The sequence below is a fragment of the Homalodisca vitripennis genome, chromosome 3 (assembly GCF_021130785.1).
Source record: "Homalodisca vitripennis isolate AUS2020 chromosome 3, UT_GWSS_2.1, whole genome shotgun sequence".
Lineage (NCBI taxonomy): Eukaryota > Metazoa > Arthropoda > Insecta > Hemiptera > Cicadellidae > Homalodisca > Homalodisca vitripennis.
The window spans coordinates 123,787,063-123,805,236 of record NC_060209.1 but is presented as its reverse complement, the minus strand read 5'-3'; the positions used below and the strand labels follow the sequence as shown (position 1 = coordinate 123,805,236).

Sequence of the window (18,174 nt, the reverse complement as noted above, 5' to 3'; positions counted from 1 at the left end):
TTAAAATGCTATTGACACTAAATTATTGATGAATATATAATATAATTATATATTATAAATTATGTTTATTACAAAAATAGGCTTCAACCATATAATTTGTAATTCAGATTTGACCGAAAAAACATAAAGCCCATCAATTGAAGTCTGTTTTCATTCAATCATCATTCATCTTTTTTTCTTCTAAGGTTATGATTTATGTTTTTCTATCAACAACCTTTATAGGCTGGTCAACCTGAGTTTTGTTGTTTCAATTTGCTAGATTTACTTATAGTTTATATTATGTTTAAGAAGCATTTTCAAAGGGTTACAATTATATGAATAATAACAGACATTCATGGTAATAATATATCATTATACTTAAAGCGTAATGGACATATAGATATAGGAAGAAAGAGAGTTTGTAGTAATACTATTTCTGCTTATTTAGATATTTCTATTTTATTTCCATTTTACAATATCTAAAAGTATTAGAGGTTTGAAATGTATATAAAATGTGTAATTTTGTGCATGTATGATAATGTTATTTAGGTGAAAATAGTGGTGAATCAGCTGAAGTAATCAAGCAGCAAGCTGTAAAATCTATTGTGAAAGACATAAAGGAAAGTGGAGCATCCTTGTAACCTTGGAATCGTTCCAAAAGTTTTAATTCAATTAACTTTGAAGTAATCTCTACTTAGTATCAAATTTTGTTTTTATTTATTAGACTCATTTAACTGTTTGTGAATGCTGTAACATAATTAAAAAAATGAGAGCAGTATTAGCTAATGATACTAATATTTGTTATATACGATACTTAAAAACTAGAAATAAGTACTTTTTATTAAGAATGAGTAACCATATCATATAGTATACACCTATTAGCACAGTCAGTACATGTATATAAACTCTAAGGTGTAATGTGTGTTTGAAGGAATAAAAATAATAGTAATCATTTAGAAAAATAATAATAGATGCCAGTTTTCTTACTTCATGTCACTGTCATCTTACATAGTAATCTGGGACATAATGTTTATTGAATTATTTAATAAGCTAATATTAGATACCAGTTTCCTTACTTTACTTCACTGTAACCTTGCCCAGTAATATGGGACATAATGTTTATGTAATTACATAATAAAATTGATTAATTTTCACCAGGTTTTGTGGAGTATTAAAATGTTTCTTTTAAATCTTACAACTGGCAGTTTATGTTACAGTTAGTAACTTATTTAAATATGGTTTTTTGCCACTAATTCAGTTTAGAACTATGTAAGCCTATTCAGTATGAAACATATGGAAATGGTTTTAATGTTTACTTTAGTCTTCATACATAGTTTAACATTTTATGATGGTCCAGAAATAAAATAGTGGCTTTCAGTGGTTGTACCTGTCTTTGATCTCGCAGTTAGAAACAGGTTTTGAAAAATGTCTGTACGGTATGTACCACATTCATATACAATCGATCATGACCAGTAAATTGACTAACATCAATCAAATTTGGTAAATATTTTGGTGTTGTTCATGAAATATAATATGATATTTTTTATCCAAAATAGAAATATAATTGAAAACACTAAATGTTGTGTTCAAGTTGTTAAACACATTTTGTAAAAAATTTGTGAAATTTTTTGTGAAATGTATATAGTGTAATGGAAAGTGTTTTAGCCACTTATAGGCACTATTTATTTTTATATGGTTTAACTAAGAAGTAACATTTGTTATAAAATATGGTATCTGAAACTTAGTTGTTGCAGTCAGTGACTCCACTTATTCTTAGGGCATTACCAACAGCACAAAAATAGACGTTTCCAAGTGGTGATTAAATCACAAACACATTGATTTTTTCTATAAAAAATAAGGAGAGTGTGATGAATCTACAATTATCTGCTTATTGCTACTCTGAAACAGTTTTGTGAATAACTGTACCAATTCCTCTTAGTAGTGTCGAGATATTTCCAACCTCATGATTGTTAAACTATAAAAGACCTTACAATTTAACAAAACTGTTCAGGAATAATTCATGTGTTAGTGAGCAGCTTGAAACAATAAGGTTTAGATGCAGAACATATTAAAAATGAGAAAAAGAAAGTTAGGCCTACAATTAAAATTATATGGCAATATTGTTTTTCCCTATTTCAAATTTCCATTTGAGGTTTGAAGATTTGTTATCAGACAGTTCCAAGGCCATCCAACTTGATAATGATTTATTTTCATGTAATGTGTCCGCTTGATCATAGTGTAGTTAATGAATACACACTTTCCTAGTTCTTTATTTGTTGGTACAATTATATTTAATTGAATTTTAATTATATATAAACTATACTATTAGTATTAAATCATAGCATTACATTACAGTAAAATTATTTAATGTTAAAGTGATATAACAAATTTCTGAATTATACTGTGGGTGAGGTTAAATAAATATATAGGTTTTATTTCCCAAATTACCTTCATTTGTGAGAATAAGTTTCCTACTTTTGAAAAAAATATACTGTTCAGTCTTGTCCATCTATGTAACGTAACTGTTCTCCAATGTTTATCTGTTATGATAAAAGTATATTTGGTAGGTACACAACTGGACAGTGGAACAGACAACGGAATGGCTTGCCTCTTCTGTAGAACTACCACAGTATGTGCCTATCTTCATTATGCATAGAGTCACAGGTGCTACGCTGCCCAGGTAAATCTCTCACTCACTCTCTCTCTCTCTCAGTAGTACTTAGCTATTGTGTAAACGAGTGATAGCTACTCTGAAACATGAGTGAAAGTTGCAAGATTTTTTTTAATTTTAGGGCTTATGCTTCGAATGATTTTGTAGTACAATTGTTAGTTAATTCATGATTTATTTTAATCTAAACATATCTTTAAATAAAATGATATCGCAAGTAAGATATCAGAAGATCATGGAAAATGAATCTTAAGTTATCTACTGTCAAATCAATGATCACTAAAAACTGCTGCTGTTATGATGTGTCAGTAAAGAATAAAACACAATGAAAGAAATTTCACCTTTAAATCTACTCAGGATAAGATTCTGTTTTGTATGGTGTTGGAAACTAACATTCAGTGTGATCAACCTTTGGTGTTATTCTTCTTAGCTTAGTTTGATTTCTCATTATCATTCTATCTTGAAAACGTGAGTTTATTTTGTCTTTAGTTGTAATAAATATGTTATTGTTTGTGACAATCTCCATTACTTTATTCCTGAGGATATGATTAGTGTTGTTTATCTTGTAAAAGTTGTCACATTATGTCACATAATAAAAATAGACTTCTCAGTTGAGTAGTTAGTGTGTAAAACAAACAAATCTGTGCATGTACTGCATGAAGTAAATTTTTCAAAGGTCTTTTAAAAAGCAAATGAAACTGCACTATTTTTAACTCTAGAAATAATTATTTTGTTATAATGTGGCAACACAAAATGTTGAAACTATTGCATCAAAAAGTTGAATCAGAGGTTGTAATAAGGATGATGCATGGTGGTCACTGTATGTGATAAGACAAAACATCCATAAGCAGTACCAAGGGGTTTCAAATTAAATAACATTTAAAACTTTAAATATTTCCATTCTGATAGTAAATGGTGGATATACCATATCAAGGACCATTTCTTTATTACAACACTGTATGTCAACAAGTCATCTAAATTAAATTATTTTTTTTTTACCTCATTAAATTATTTATATTCTTTAGACAAGTCATTTTATAAATGTATAAATTTGATTTCTACGTGATTCTTGTAACTACTTTATTTTAGACAGTTAATGAAAACAAATTTAATTTAAATAAATATTTCAATAATATATAAATATAATAACTATAAAAGATGCACTTTATTCTAAAGCAATATCAAGCAAAGGCTTATTTTAAAATTAAGGAATAAAAATTGGTTTTGTGGAATAAAGTCAGTTTTAAGTAGAATGTTTCAATTATTTCTCTTTGGAGAGTCTTGCTAATGGTGACTGACCTGTCACTTATCATAATTTATTTGTGTAATATAAATAAAAACAAAAAAATATTCTTGCTACAGTAAAATTATACTTTTTATCAGTAAACTATACAATTTTGCTTATGTATCTTATGATTTCTATACCAACTTTTACACATGATACATAAGGATAAAACAGGTTATGAAGTATTTTTAATCATAACTATACAAAAGTATAAAACCAATGAAGTTAGTACAGTGTTATTATAAGTTTTAATAATGGTATAAAATATGGTATAGAATGGTTTAATGTTTTATTGATAGGCCTACATAGCAGTTTCATAAACATTTTATAGGTGTGGACAAAAAGTGTGTGCAAGTATTAAGCATATTTTAAGATAAATATTAGTTTAATGTTTCTCAACTATTCATCATCATTCTAAGAGTCAAATAACGGTTGGAGCAAAACAATAACATATCATTTCTGAAGTAATTTGAAGTAGAAATTTGAAAGATAATAAGCTATCTATATTTAATTGGCAGAGTACTTTCAGAGTGACGTGTCCGGAATAAAAGGTCGTTAACTCCCAATATGACTTGGCAATGGGCCACAGAGACTGGCCGTGATTCTCTTATGAATCAGGTGCAGAGGTTATGAGGAAGAGTAAGCAAAGGAGAAGTGTGGGCCAACAGCTGACTGTGACAGGAACAGCTTTCACTGTGAGTCATCACAGCTGATCCGGATCAAGGTCATGCCAGAGTCACTTCTTGCAGACTGCCACTTTCATAACTCTCTGAAAAACGAATGGAGCAGTTTAACAAACAATGTTATAAAAAGTCTAATCTGAACTATTAGTAAAAATAGCTGATATATAAAGTCTTTGATGGTTTTAAAGTTATAAAGAAATTTATTTATAAATATTGGTACAATGATTGTTATAGAATATATTGTTCTTCAACCATTGTAATAATTTACTGTGTATAGGAAGATTTTAGTCCCTTTAGGATTGGATTAATGCATTTGTGTGAGCAATACGGATGACCAAAATTTCAGACATTTGTTCTGCCAATCAAAATAAGGGAAATCGACTGCAATCAAGTGGAACAAGTAGTTGAATATTCAACTGGAAAAATATTAATATTAATACCCAAAAAAACCTTGCGAAAATTAGTGGTAGCTGAGCAGTTATAGTGCTAAAGTACAAATATTAAGTTCCCTGGTTGTGTAGCAAATGTTGTTAGAAAAGACAAGAAGATGTTTAATTTAACACCCAATTAGAAAATATGAAACAATTTGCAAAAATATGTGAGATGTGCATATTATTTGTATAACAAAGTAACAAGTTGACTGAAATCACAATAATTATCTCTTGATAGAATTTGTTAATAAATAATGTTTTACCTTACATACAAACACAGTGTGTGTTACATCATAGCAATCCCATAATTGTGTTTTATTAGCTAAATATTAGCTAAATATTATTAGCTAAATTTATAAGTCATGGTACAAAAAAGACAAATATAAAACCTGTTGATTTGAAAAAATATTAAACATTTTCTTATTTTCATGTTGGTATTTAAAAAAGATTTATTCAAAATTAATCATTTTATCACATAGTGCAGAATCTATGATTTGCATTTATTATATAGGCTAATACATGTTGCAAATGTTAATGATTACCTAATGAAGGTTAAAACATTGAAGTAAAACACCACAGTATAAAAATGCAAATATATTGTAATTACAAAAAAATCATACAAACTACTAACACATTATATACATTATTATGTATATAACTTTTGCTATCAAAATATGGTAGTTTCGTCACAAAAATATTCAGTTTTTTGTAAAAACTACTGCATATAGTCACTGGGGATTATAGAGAAATGCATATGTAGTCGCTAGGCACCTAATTCTTTATATGTGTAAAGAAAACCTCTAGGTTTGTAACAATAAAACTGTCCGTTAAAAAAAACTGCCCTTTTCAGTGATGTAAGTTTCATTCTCACAAACCAAAAATTCCCTTTGGTATGATTCTTGGAAGTATTGTTAGTTTATTTACTCTTGTCAAAACTAGCCTCAACAATGTAACTACTTTACAAGTAGCTATAGTCAAAGGAGATTATTGGAAATTTCAATACTGGTACCTGTTTGGGATAGTTTAGTTCATCAGGAAGATGTATTTGTCAGGTTTAAAACCTTGTTTGATGGTTAAATTCGTCATAAGAATGAAGATGACACAAAGACTAGATATGAGTCACTGGGCACTACAGAATGAACTTAGAAGCACCTAAAATAGGTTAATGGACAATCCTAGGGTTAACTCTCTAAGAGATAAAGTGTAAAATATCTGACTCATATGCTTACCAATATGTCAGTCTTCAGTTTCTCATACACGCACCATTTTGTTTTTTCACATATAATTTTTTTTGAAAATCATTAGTTCCAAATTTTGAAATTTTGTTACTAGCTTGCAAAACTGTTACAATTACTATAATTTAAAACCAATACATTAAACAAAATTGAAAATGAAATAATAAATATTTTATAAAAGCTAAAGCCACAATGGCAGACAGCCATTTATACTAGAAATAACTTTAAAATGGCAAATTGCTTCAACATTTTGTATTAATAACCATATTTACTAGTTTATATAACAAATTTCATTATATCCTCCTTATGAAGATCAAACAATGAATAAAAGAGATTTTCAACTTTTCATTGTGAGTGTCTATTGGCAGTAGTTTGTAGTTTAATTGAGGTACCCAATTAATATCCTCTTCAATAATGCAATAATTACCTAAATTTTAAAATGGTTTTAAAAGAAACCAATAGATGTTTTGATTGTAAAATTAAGAATAATTGAAATATGTTTTGGTTTTCTGAGTAGTTATAGCAATAGCATAATATTTTCATCAGTTTGTTATTTTTCCAACATTTAGAACAGGTGATACACAATAAGTTATTCATTTTCAGAAATTTAATTCAGGTATTTTAATTGTATTACAAGGAAAATCTTTAAAAAAATTTCTAAAACTTTCTAGTTAGCTTAAATAAAAAATTAAATTATGGTAATGATGAAAATGTGAATTGTTTGTAAACAGTATAACAATAAAAGAAAACCAATAAAAATATTTCTTATTATATTCTTAGTCTTAAGAGGAAATAAACTTTTGATATTTTTTAAATCAATGTTAGGTGGTTGTTGTAAATTAGCTGTGTGCCTTGATAAAACATAAACTTGCTACCATCAGTGGTAGTGGTAAAAAAGTTATGAAAATTGATATATTCAATATTATTTCAATTGAATTAGGCTATCACAGTTCATACAAATTTAACAATATTAAAATTCGTTTGATGGTTATTTGGTTTTTAAAAATGTTAGACAAAAACAGGTAAATGCAAATAATTAAATCATAAAATGTAAGGGTTGTGGTGCAGTGGTACAGTCCTCATACTCAGTCCGGAAATGAGAGACCGAGTCCAAGACCCAGCAAAGCAGATACTTTTTATAAATCAATCTTCATCGAAGTTGAACTAGAATATTGCAATTTGTACAAATATATTCAATATATAGATATTATCCTCAACTAATCCAACGTAGATGTGACTTTTACAAATAAAAACATAAAACATTCTTATCATGTACAGTTAATATTCAGTAGAGTACAAATTACTATAGAAGAATCTTAGTGGTTGAAGTGTATCCATTAATCTGTACTTAGACAAAATTGTTTGAGCTAAAGTGAAATTAAGAGTTCACATATATTATATACAAACTTGTGATTATTTTACAGTATCTGAAATCTGTAGAGGACAAACTATAATGAACGAATTTGTTTAAGTTTCCTTCTTTAGAATTTCCCTACAGATTGGCAGCCTGGCATTTAGTAAAAGTGCAGACCTCTTGCACATGACATTAACTTGTATTATAGGCTTGAGCAGCCGCAGCTGTTTACTTAGATAATATCTTTTTTCTCAGAATTGTGTATGAGGAAGTGTTTGTCCTTGTCTTGTAGATTGGCTGTAAGCAACATGCAGTACCTCAGCAATGTCCTGGGCATCAAGGACCCGATACACAAACAAAAGATTGCCCTCAAGGCTATGGATGTTGTCCTCTTTGGGCCACCTAAGGGTAATTATCAACATTCAATATCATCTTGTAGAATTCAATCACCACATATGCGTAATTTATCATATTTTGTTATATATAACGCATTTATTGTTTATTATATTAACTAATAAAAGCTGAGTTTAAATATGTTTAACCGGAAATTTATCTCTAAAAGTAGTTAGATGAAATTAGTTGAAACTATATATCCAAGATTTGTATGCTACAGCATAAGTCTCATGTATCAGATACTAATATGTGTTTAATTACAATGTTCAGTATGACTTTGCAGGTATTTAAATAAATTTATTAAAATAGTGAATCAAAATAAATTGTATTAATTTCTTTGAATATTTGTAATCCAAATTATTAACTTATTATAAAAACTTTGTTTGACTCTTGTATACTGGTATATAAATAATAACAAATGTATATAAATTAAAGTTGTGACTGTACAAACATTTCTATTTTTATGTACAGAATTTAAAAATAATTCAACACATTATGTCAATAAATTATATAATAAAATGCAAAAACTTTGGCATCTTAAAGATTTCATTTAGAAGTTATCAATTTTTTTTCAGCGAGTAAGGCAGTGAGCAGCTGTGTACCAGATGTGATTAAATTAAGTAATAATATTACGAATTGAAATTAATGTGATATTTGGTAAGACTTGACACGTATTAATAAAAAACTTAATCACTTTACCATTATCGTAGTAATTTAATTTTTATGTTCACCTCATTATAAGTTGGTTTCTTACATTTAAATTTTATTATTTAGCAATTTAACATTTAGTTTTTATTACACAGTAAGAAAAAATATTGTTAATAATTTTAATTATGTCAAGTTTAAGTTCAAAATTTATTCATTCGAATCTTGTAGACCCTTGTAAAGATTTATAGTTATTTTAAATCCAAAGAAGACTGATTTAAACTGTGCCTCCTAAAAGTTATAACTAAATTTGACAAGTCTTTCAACCAAATAATCTTTAATCTTCTTGTAATAAATCAATGAGTAAAATATTAATTGTGCTGTTAACCTTCAATGCAGAACAGTTTTAATATGTTGTATAAAATATTTAAGTACATTTTGAAGTTTTTGTTTAATTAAATTCTTGTTAAAAATTTCTGAGAAGTAGTTCAAACAAAAACTTACGTTTTTAGCACAATAATGTTCAACAAATAATTGTATTTGTCATGCTTTAGATTATACCAACTACCTGAAGGACCTGATCCTAGTAACACTGCTGTTGGGAGCTCTGATTGGGTGCTGGTACGCCTACAGACAGAACAAGAATTCAAGACGTCACCTCAGGAGGATGATGAAAGACATGGAGAGTTTACATAAAGCTGAACTAGCCCTTGAAAATCTACAGGTAAACTAGGATAACATCATTTTTTAGTAAAATAATATTAAAAAAAGAAACTTGAGGGTTCACACTGGTGGAATGTATATCCAATTGTGTGCATATCCATTTTGCAAAGAGAACACATAAAATCAGATTTTTAGGATTAGATATTTACTTCTTTTAATGAAGAGACTATAGGAAAAAACACAACTTTAAGCGAGTCCATATAGCAAATTATATATAATTCCATTCAGAAGTTAACTAAACATTAAAAAATGTATTATTATTACATATATACAACCAGTCTGTATTTACAATATGTTAAATACAGCCGTCATCTGTCTGCCTAGAGCCTTGACTGGGAGTACTCTACAACAAACATAGAGGAACCAAATTAAAATAGGACTTAACAAATCTGGTATTAATATGTAGATTAGTTCTTCTTTCCAGCCATATTATTTTAAAAAGATCAGAGGATATTCATACTTTCTAAAGTCCCATACGCAAGCATGTACATACAAGCCGAATATGAGGCAGTGCCTCTTTGAGGATTAAAAAAAACCCTGGTTTAAACTTAAAGCTGAAACTAAACTAAGATGACAAAACGGACCTAGCTCAGACATTAAAACCTACTAGCACTTCAGAAACACAAACAAATGACTCCGAATTTTACTTTCCCAACTACTGTGCCTCTCTAATTACTGAGCTGGCTCAGCTTAAAACTTGTAATTCAAACTATGGATTCAGGCTTTCTGTGGGCAGCATATGCCGATAGATTGATTAAAAAAAATTCAACACAGCGATTTATGTAACTAAGAAAGTAAAGTAGCCAATGTAGGAGCAGTCAGGTTAGGTTACAACTCAGTGACTTTTGAGATATGTAATCATCATTTGGGATCTATAACAAATATGGCCTGAGTACAATACAACTAGATAACTGTTAGAAGAGAATACTTGCAAATACTACTCCACATGATTCCAGCAGAGACACTTTTTACAAACTTGGCTGTAATAGTACTTTTGTTTTGAGTGATCTTCCACTTTCTTGATGAAGAGGAGAGCATGTGCAGTCACTAATCTTTACCTGCAACTAAATACATTAGCTACCTCATTGCAGAATTACCCTTTATGTAAAGAAGACTGGCTACAACTACATGAGCAAGGTGCAAAACTATCTTCCATGGTTTTTTTTTTACACAGAGATTACTGTTGGATTGACCAATTCACACTATAGAAAAATAGTGCGCGAGCTCTAAAAGATTGTAATCCTACTTTTATTACAAGGTAGAAGTATACCCACACCATGTGTCATAACAAGGACCATACAAAAAAGAAGTTGACATGAAAATCATATATCATAGAGATCATTCTTGTATAAATGATGTTTCATGCTAAATTTAAAGTATACAGGTTAATTTATTTTCGAGATTTTGTTCAGGCAGACAAGCAGACAAATACAATTTTTCCAGCCCTACGAAATGATAGGCTTTGCTAAAGCTCAGCGAATAAACAAATCCCATTTTTAACTATACAGGGTGGCTTTTTAAATGGGTCACCATTGTGATCTTATGGAAATTATACATCTGGCAAACTTTAAATGGGGAATCTTTCTTTGTTTTTAAAAACATTTAAAATGTGTATTTCAAACTTTTTAAAACTGCCACCATTTTCAGATACAGTGATTTTTGTTATGGAACGCCCTTATTTTATTATTATTTTTGGGTGGAAAAATTTCATTTCTGTCTGTCTGTCTATCGGTCTGTCTGTCTATCGGTCTGTCTGTCTGTCTGTCTGTCTGTCCACACGATATCTTGAAAACAAACTGACCTATAGACTTGAAATTTTGTATGAAGTTTCATTTATATATGAGCAATACTGAGTTCAATGATGGTACATGCCGCTTCATGGGATTTGGCTGTGTTAGAGACCATGATGGCAACGAGAAAGTAGCAGAATAAATAAATAAATTTGTAAACAAACTTAATCCGGTTATTTCAGAGTTCAAAATGTGACTTTATTCATAGAGTAAAGAGAAACATTATGGAAAGTCAATGTTATCAGACCATGGCAAGATTTGTTTTCAGCACACTCTTGCATTGTACTGGAACTTTTTATTATTTTAACACTGCTATGAAACCCAATTGAATGAACAAAAATGGAAATGCATTATGTGGTAAGATACATTATGAGAAAGATTTCACCTATTGATTTCAAAATTTGGAGTGAAACCTAATATTTACTTAGACAAGAATGAGCTCTATGATGGTGCATGCCCAACTATGGAATTTGGCTGAGTGCCATTGAAGCTATGACTCAGTAGGCTTGCCTGCTGGAGGGGATGTAAAAATTTGTTAATGATTGTCCGTCTTTCTATCTGTCGGAGAATGGAACAAGCTCTTGACTTAAAATTACTTTTTGGAAAGATAATAATAATAATAATAGATTGTTCCATAAAACAATTTTTTTTACCACTAGTTGCCACCATATTAGAAAATGGCAGAAGTTTTTAAAAGTTTGAAATACATATTTTTAAAAGTCTCTCTAATACACCTTTCCTTGTTATGTCTTCCCCATTCAAAGTTTGCTTTCATAATTTCAAAGATCATAATGGTGGTCCTTTTAAAAAAGTCAACCTGTATAAACAAAGAATAACTTGTTTAATAATAAAAAAATTTATTTGTTTTTGAAGAAAATTATTGTAGGAGAATGATAAAATAGGGCAAGTTACCAGAATTAACCAATTACAGGTCTGAAACCACTTGGTCATATTTGTGCCCAAACATTGTATAGCATTTTCAATTATTAACAATATATAAATTAATGTGTAATATTGCAAACTCTTCATTACAAGTTCCTATAATACATAAATTTATCTTTGACAGAAAGAGCTTGAGAGTGCTAAACAAGAGAAGGAATGTGCAACAACAGAAAAGCAGGATTTGGAGAGGAGACTACAAGAACAGAGAGAGGATGCAGGAGAATTAAGAACCTCATACTCAGATCTGGAAGTGTCACAGCTTAAAGCCGAGATTGAGGTGAGTTTGTTACTTTTTAAGTTAAATTTGATTTAAAAAGAAAGGATAATTTACAAATTAGAGAAACAGTAGGACAATTTTAAACATTAGAATGAGAGGTTCCTGTGTTGTAGATGCTGCGCAATGAGCTTCAGAGGGCGGAAGGGGAACTGAAAGATTGCTGCTGGGCACCACCCCCAGGCCTGCAACAGTGGCTGCAGCTCACACATGAGATAGAGAACAAGGCTTACATCAAGAAGAAAATAAATGCTGAGAAGCAATTGCAGCAGGCACGGGAAGCCTGTGAGAAGCTACGGAAGAAGCGCTCAAGTCTAATTGGAGCCTTCGCTTCCACACACGGAAAGTCTATCGATGATGTTGACCGCAGTATCGTTGAGGCCAGGTGAGTCAGATTTAGGTGTTATACGATTTAGATACTACATCATAGCGTGTTTAACCCTCTCCCGCTTGCATTCTTTCCAGGCGCTTCTAACCTCAATTAATTCGCTCTGCCGGTCGCGCTCTGTCAGAATACGCGCCACCTCAATTTACATACGTTCTGTCATTGTAATTAACTATAATCATATATATTAATTATTTTACTATATATTGGTTCAATGAAGTTGATTGTACGAGACCAGGGAGGGGGCACACGGACAGCTGGGCGCCGGGTTGTTTGTTACGCAGTTACTTGGTGAAGGTCATTGTCTGGCTCGCCGTCACTGCTCCTGCCACTGTGATCACTCCGAACTACATCCTCAATGCCACCAACCACTTCACAAAGCTCTGGTACATCACTACACTCACTTGAATCGTCGCAATCACTACTAATAACGAGATCGATTTCACTGTCACGAAGTGTACGACTACAACCCGCTATTGTTTCCGACCAACTAATATAAATAGCAAAATAATGAAATAAATCTACTTTAAAAGTAAAGTAAATGGTCTCCTGATAGCAAAAAATCCGTAGTAGTACAAACTATTGCTACTCGAGAGCAGCACTTATCGGCTCTAGTAAGTAAAGCAGTGCGTGCCGATCTGTGCCGTTTAGGCTGCAGTGGCTATGTCGTGGCCGTGGCGATTCATGCCTTGCGAGCGGGAGAGGGTTAAATTAAGATTTCACTCTTCATGAATGTGCTTTCCCAGACAATTCAGTTTCCATCAAAGGAGGAATCAGATTCTTTCCCTTCAATCAAATTTCAAATCCATTTATTTACTATCAGTAAATATAATAATTAATTCGATAAAAGCATTAAAAATAAAATAAATTCATTATTGTGTTAAAATGTTTAAGATAGAAACAATGTTATTTTATTTAATGGTAAATAAAAAACTCATGTAATGTACAGTGGAGTCCCGCTAATCTGAACTAATTAGGACCAAACCCAGTTCGGATTACGTGATCGTTCGGATTAGCCGAAATGACAGCAAAACATGGTTTTAAGCATGAGAATGGGTCTATGTTATAAAGTTATCAATATTGTTTATTAAAACACGTTTTCTGATTGTTGTACTGTGTTTCATGTGACAAATGTAGGTAGTAGGTAGTTTTGTAGCGCACATTGGACATGTATATGCAGTATGAAGCAGACAGTACTCTCCATCCCGATCGGTGTGCCAAAAATACACACTCATGACTCATAGAACAGCTGAACACATTGCACTGTAGTCTGTAGTGGTTGGTAGTGTGTCATCTCAGTGTGAACCTTAATTCCAATGTTGTGAGTACTTGTGTAATAAAAGTGTGAGAGCTGATTGGTATGGTGAGTGAGCGAAAGCATACCACCATTACTCAGATAGACAAGACAAGCTAGACTCTCTTCACGCAGTAACTCAAGAATCAATGGAGTGTGAGGAGAAAGGAAGTAACAATGAGAACCTGTATGATAAAGGAGAGTTGGAGCCACACGCAGACGGTACAGCAGGGCTTGACATTGCACTGCGATACCTAGAGGAACAGGCTACTGCTACATCTGCTAATACCACGTTGATGACACAATGGTGAAACTGTGCATCATCCAATAGACCAGTTTCAGTGCGACTAAAGACAATTCCTGAATTCATGTCTTTTAACAATTAGTATTGTACTCAAAAATAATACCAGTACTGTATGCCCAGTTTTTGTTTGATTTCACTTTTAATTTAACACATACTTAACGTATAAGTTTCATTTTGGTACTTTATTTAAACTCCATTATTTATTTAATGTACTGTATTGTACGCAATTCATCCTAATAAAAACTGTACGAATATTTAATAAAAGCTTTTCTTATTGTATGATGCACCCATTTTAATTTTTTAGGTAAATATTTGCTATAATTGTGCATTATCATTATAAATAAATATAAGGATTTCTTCCTGGACGTGTTCGGATTAAGCAGAACACGTGTATATGCAATTTTGTTGTTGTGTTGTTTTATGTCTGTAACATGCAATTAACCGTGTTTGGATTAGCGGAACTCTACTGTAATGTATGAATGATCATACATTTTTGAAAAATAATCTGGAAATTGATCCTCAATACGCATACCCAACATAAGTTTTATGTAGTAGTTATAATTTAATGCTAGATTAATAATATTTTCTAAAACACAACAAAAACAGATTAAATGCAATAGCAAAATTTTTGTTTATTTAATGTTTAAATCTTTTTGTACTTGTATTTTGCCAGCTGATATAATACTTTTGAACTGATGTTAAACATCCTGTATGATTCGGTTATTTGTAGAAATAAGGAACAAAGTTTGTAATTATCTACGCTAATATAATTATTGTACCAACAGGACTTCACTGAATGAGGTGACACAGGAACTGGCAGAACGATGTCACAGGTGGAAGCAGATTGAGTTGTTGTTAGGCTTCAACATCATCAACAACAGTGGACTGGCAGTACTGGAAAGCTTATTGTATCGCAATCAGGCCAATGGGCGTGGCGCAGGGCTCAGAAGTAAGTTCATTGGGACATGCAAGTACAGGCAATGTTTTTAGAGATAAAGTCCAGAGTCAAATAACATTAGATGTAACATTCAGTTTTAGGGATAATGCTGTACAACTACTGAACAGTTAGCTAGCTAGTTTATTGTATAGAATATACAATCTAAAGTTTGCTGAATTAAAGTAGTCCACAAGCAAAGATGCCAATGATGTTGCAAATAACTTTAGATGTAACATTCAGTTTTAGGGATAATGCTGTACAACTACTGAACAGTTAGCTAGCTAGTTTATTGTATAGAATATACAATCTAAAGTTTGCTGAATTAAAGTAGTCCACAAGCAAAGATGCCAATGATGTTGCAAATAACTTTAGATGTAACATTCAGTTTTAGGGATAATGCTGTACAACTACTGAACAGTTAGCTAGCTAGTTTATTGTATAGAATATACAATCTAAAGTTTGCTGAATTAAAGTAGTCCACAAGCAAAGATGCCAATGATGTTGCAAATAACTTTAGATGTAACATTCAGTTTTAGGGATAATGCTGTACAACTACTGAACAGTTAGCTAGCTAGTTTATTGTGTAGAATATACAATCTAAAGTTTGCTGAATTAAAGTAGTCCACAAGCAAAGATGCCAATGATGTTGCAAATAACTTTAGATGTAACATTCAGTTTTAGGGATAATGCTGTACAACTACTGAACAGTTAGCTAGCTAGTTTATTGTGTAGAATATACAATCTAAAGTTTGCTGAATTAAAGTAGTCCACAAGCAAAGATGCCAATGATGTTGCAAATAACTTTAGATGTAACATTCAGTTTTAGGGATAATGCTGTACAACTACTGAACAGTTAGCTAGCTAGTTTATTGTGTAGAATATACAATCTAAAGTTTGCTGAATTAAAGTAGTCCACAAGCAAAGATGCCAATGATGTTGCAAATAACTTTAGATGTAACATTCAGTTTTAGGGATAATGCCTGTACAACTACTGAAACAGTTAGCTAGCTAGTTTATTGTGTAGAATATACAATCTAAAGTTTGCTGAATTAAAGTAGTCCACAAGCAAAGATGCCAATGATGTTGCAAAATAACTTTAGATGTAACATTCAGTTTTAGGGATAATGCTGTACAACTACTGAACAGTTAGCTAGCTAGTTTATTGTGTAGAATATACAATTTAAAGTTTGCTGAATTAAAGTAGTCCACAAGCAAAGATGCCAATGATGTTGCAAATAACTTTAGATGTAACATTCAGTTTTAGGATAATGCTGTACAACTACTGAACAGTTTAGCTAGCTAGTTTATTGTGTAGAATATACAATCAAAGTTTGCTGAATTAACCTTTTCGCCGCGAATTAATAAACCAACACTGTTCCAAGATTTACATTTTTTGACAAAAAATTTTTTTTTTTCCTACAATTATTAAACATTATTATTTGGTTCCTTGAGATGTTATACACATGTTTTAGTAAGAAAAACGCAACATTAAAATTTTTTATGGTGAATAATACATGTTTTTTATTTATTTTATCAAAAATTGTAAAAAAATATATTAAATTGTATACGTTGGTTGATGTGCAGTCTGAATGAACTTTATATCATAATTTAAAATTGTACATACACCCATATATGATATTGTGTAAAACAAGTAAATTTGTACATAATAATATAAATTTACCAGTAAAGCTGAAAATGTGGTGATTCGCACGAGGCGCAGAAGTAGCAGGGGAGTCCATGTCTCACAACACTCACTTTTATACATTTAGAATTATTTACACAAAGTTAAAAACTATTCATTCTTCAATTTACTTTTTTAATAGTTTCAAGTAATAAGTCACAATAAATACAAGTTAGTAGGCCTAAACATAAAAAAATAAAAAATGCAAAAATGTTGTCCAATATGCAAACATTTCTCTTATAGCCTTACAAGATTGTCTTGGTTTTTAGCAATTGCAAGTTTTTCTTATAAATCTTTATAGAGTGATAAATTTCAAAAACAAGGAACTATGGCACAGGGGGGTGGCTCATCCTGGCAAGTTTTACAAAAATACGATGTTTGCTTTCTTTTACACGTGCCTATTCCTTTTTTGGTGCAGCTTGATGGTAGGATACTACAAACAGCCACAGTTTGGGTTTGTAGTTTTTATCTTGTCCATATTGGCTGATAAAATGGATTTTCCCTGATAGTCTGTCATCAAGAGGGTATTGCTCAATTTTCGACCACGTCGGATTGCAGTTTAGGTTGCCATGGCACTTAGTAACCCGTCAATAACCTGTTCTTGAAACTTTTTGTGGGTTAGAGATTCTTACACCATTTTGCATATTATAAGCTATGCAGCCATTTATCAATGCAATTTCAATGACAAAAAATGCCATAGGGGGTTTTGATTTATGGCCATATTCATTGATTTATGGCCATAAGGATACGTAGAACAAAAACTTGTCAAATAAGTCTACTCCACCCATATTTTTGTTGTACAGTACTTGAATATTGGGTTTCGTGACTTCTCGTCTGCCTGTCTTTGATCTGACTTCAATTAATTTTACTCAGTGTCACTACAGTAGACAGCATGTTTACTTTTCCCCTGTATCTTGCCAGGAACATGCTATCATATCCTTAGATTCTCTAATCCATGTTGTTGGGAAGTCACCTTTCTTTTTCTTCAAAATTTTTCATTTGTGCAGGCAAATTTTTTCGGTTTGCTCTCACCGTACCACATGCTCCCAACCCACTCAACCTCAGGTCGTTGAATAAATCAACACTAGTGTAGAAATTGTCCATGTATATGATTCTGTTAGTAGATTCAAAACCTAGTAACAAATCTTTTACAACTCTACTACCCAGCGCC

The 18,174-nt window shown here is 31.2% G+C and overlaps 1 protein-coding gene across 5 annotated transcripts in view; it reads left to right on the top strand.

The window, feature by feature from the left end:
- LOC124357483 (stromal interaction molecule homolog) overlaps window positions 1-18,174 on the top strand; it is an 87,175-nt gene that overhangs the window by 23,393 nt on the left and 45,608 nt on the right. For all 5 annotated transcript variants that reach the window (XM_046809322.1, XM_046809323.1, XM_046809321.1 and 2 more), the window contains exons 4-9: window positions 2,547-2,659; window positions 7,928-8,043; window positions 9,228-9,397; window positions 12,253-12,405; window positions 12,519-12,787; window positions 15,171-15,334. In XM_046809322.1, coding sequence (XP_046665278.1) covers window positions 2,547-2,659; window positions 7,928-8,043; window positions 9,228-9,397; window positions 12,253-12,405; window positions 12,519-12,787; window positions 15,171-15,334 — 985 coding nt within the window. The remainder of the gene's footprint in view (window positions 1-2,546; window positions 2,660-7,927; window positions 8,044-9,227; window positions 9,398-12,252; window positions 12,406-12,518; window positions 12,788-15,170; window positions 15,335-18,174) is intronic.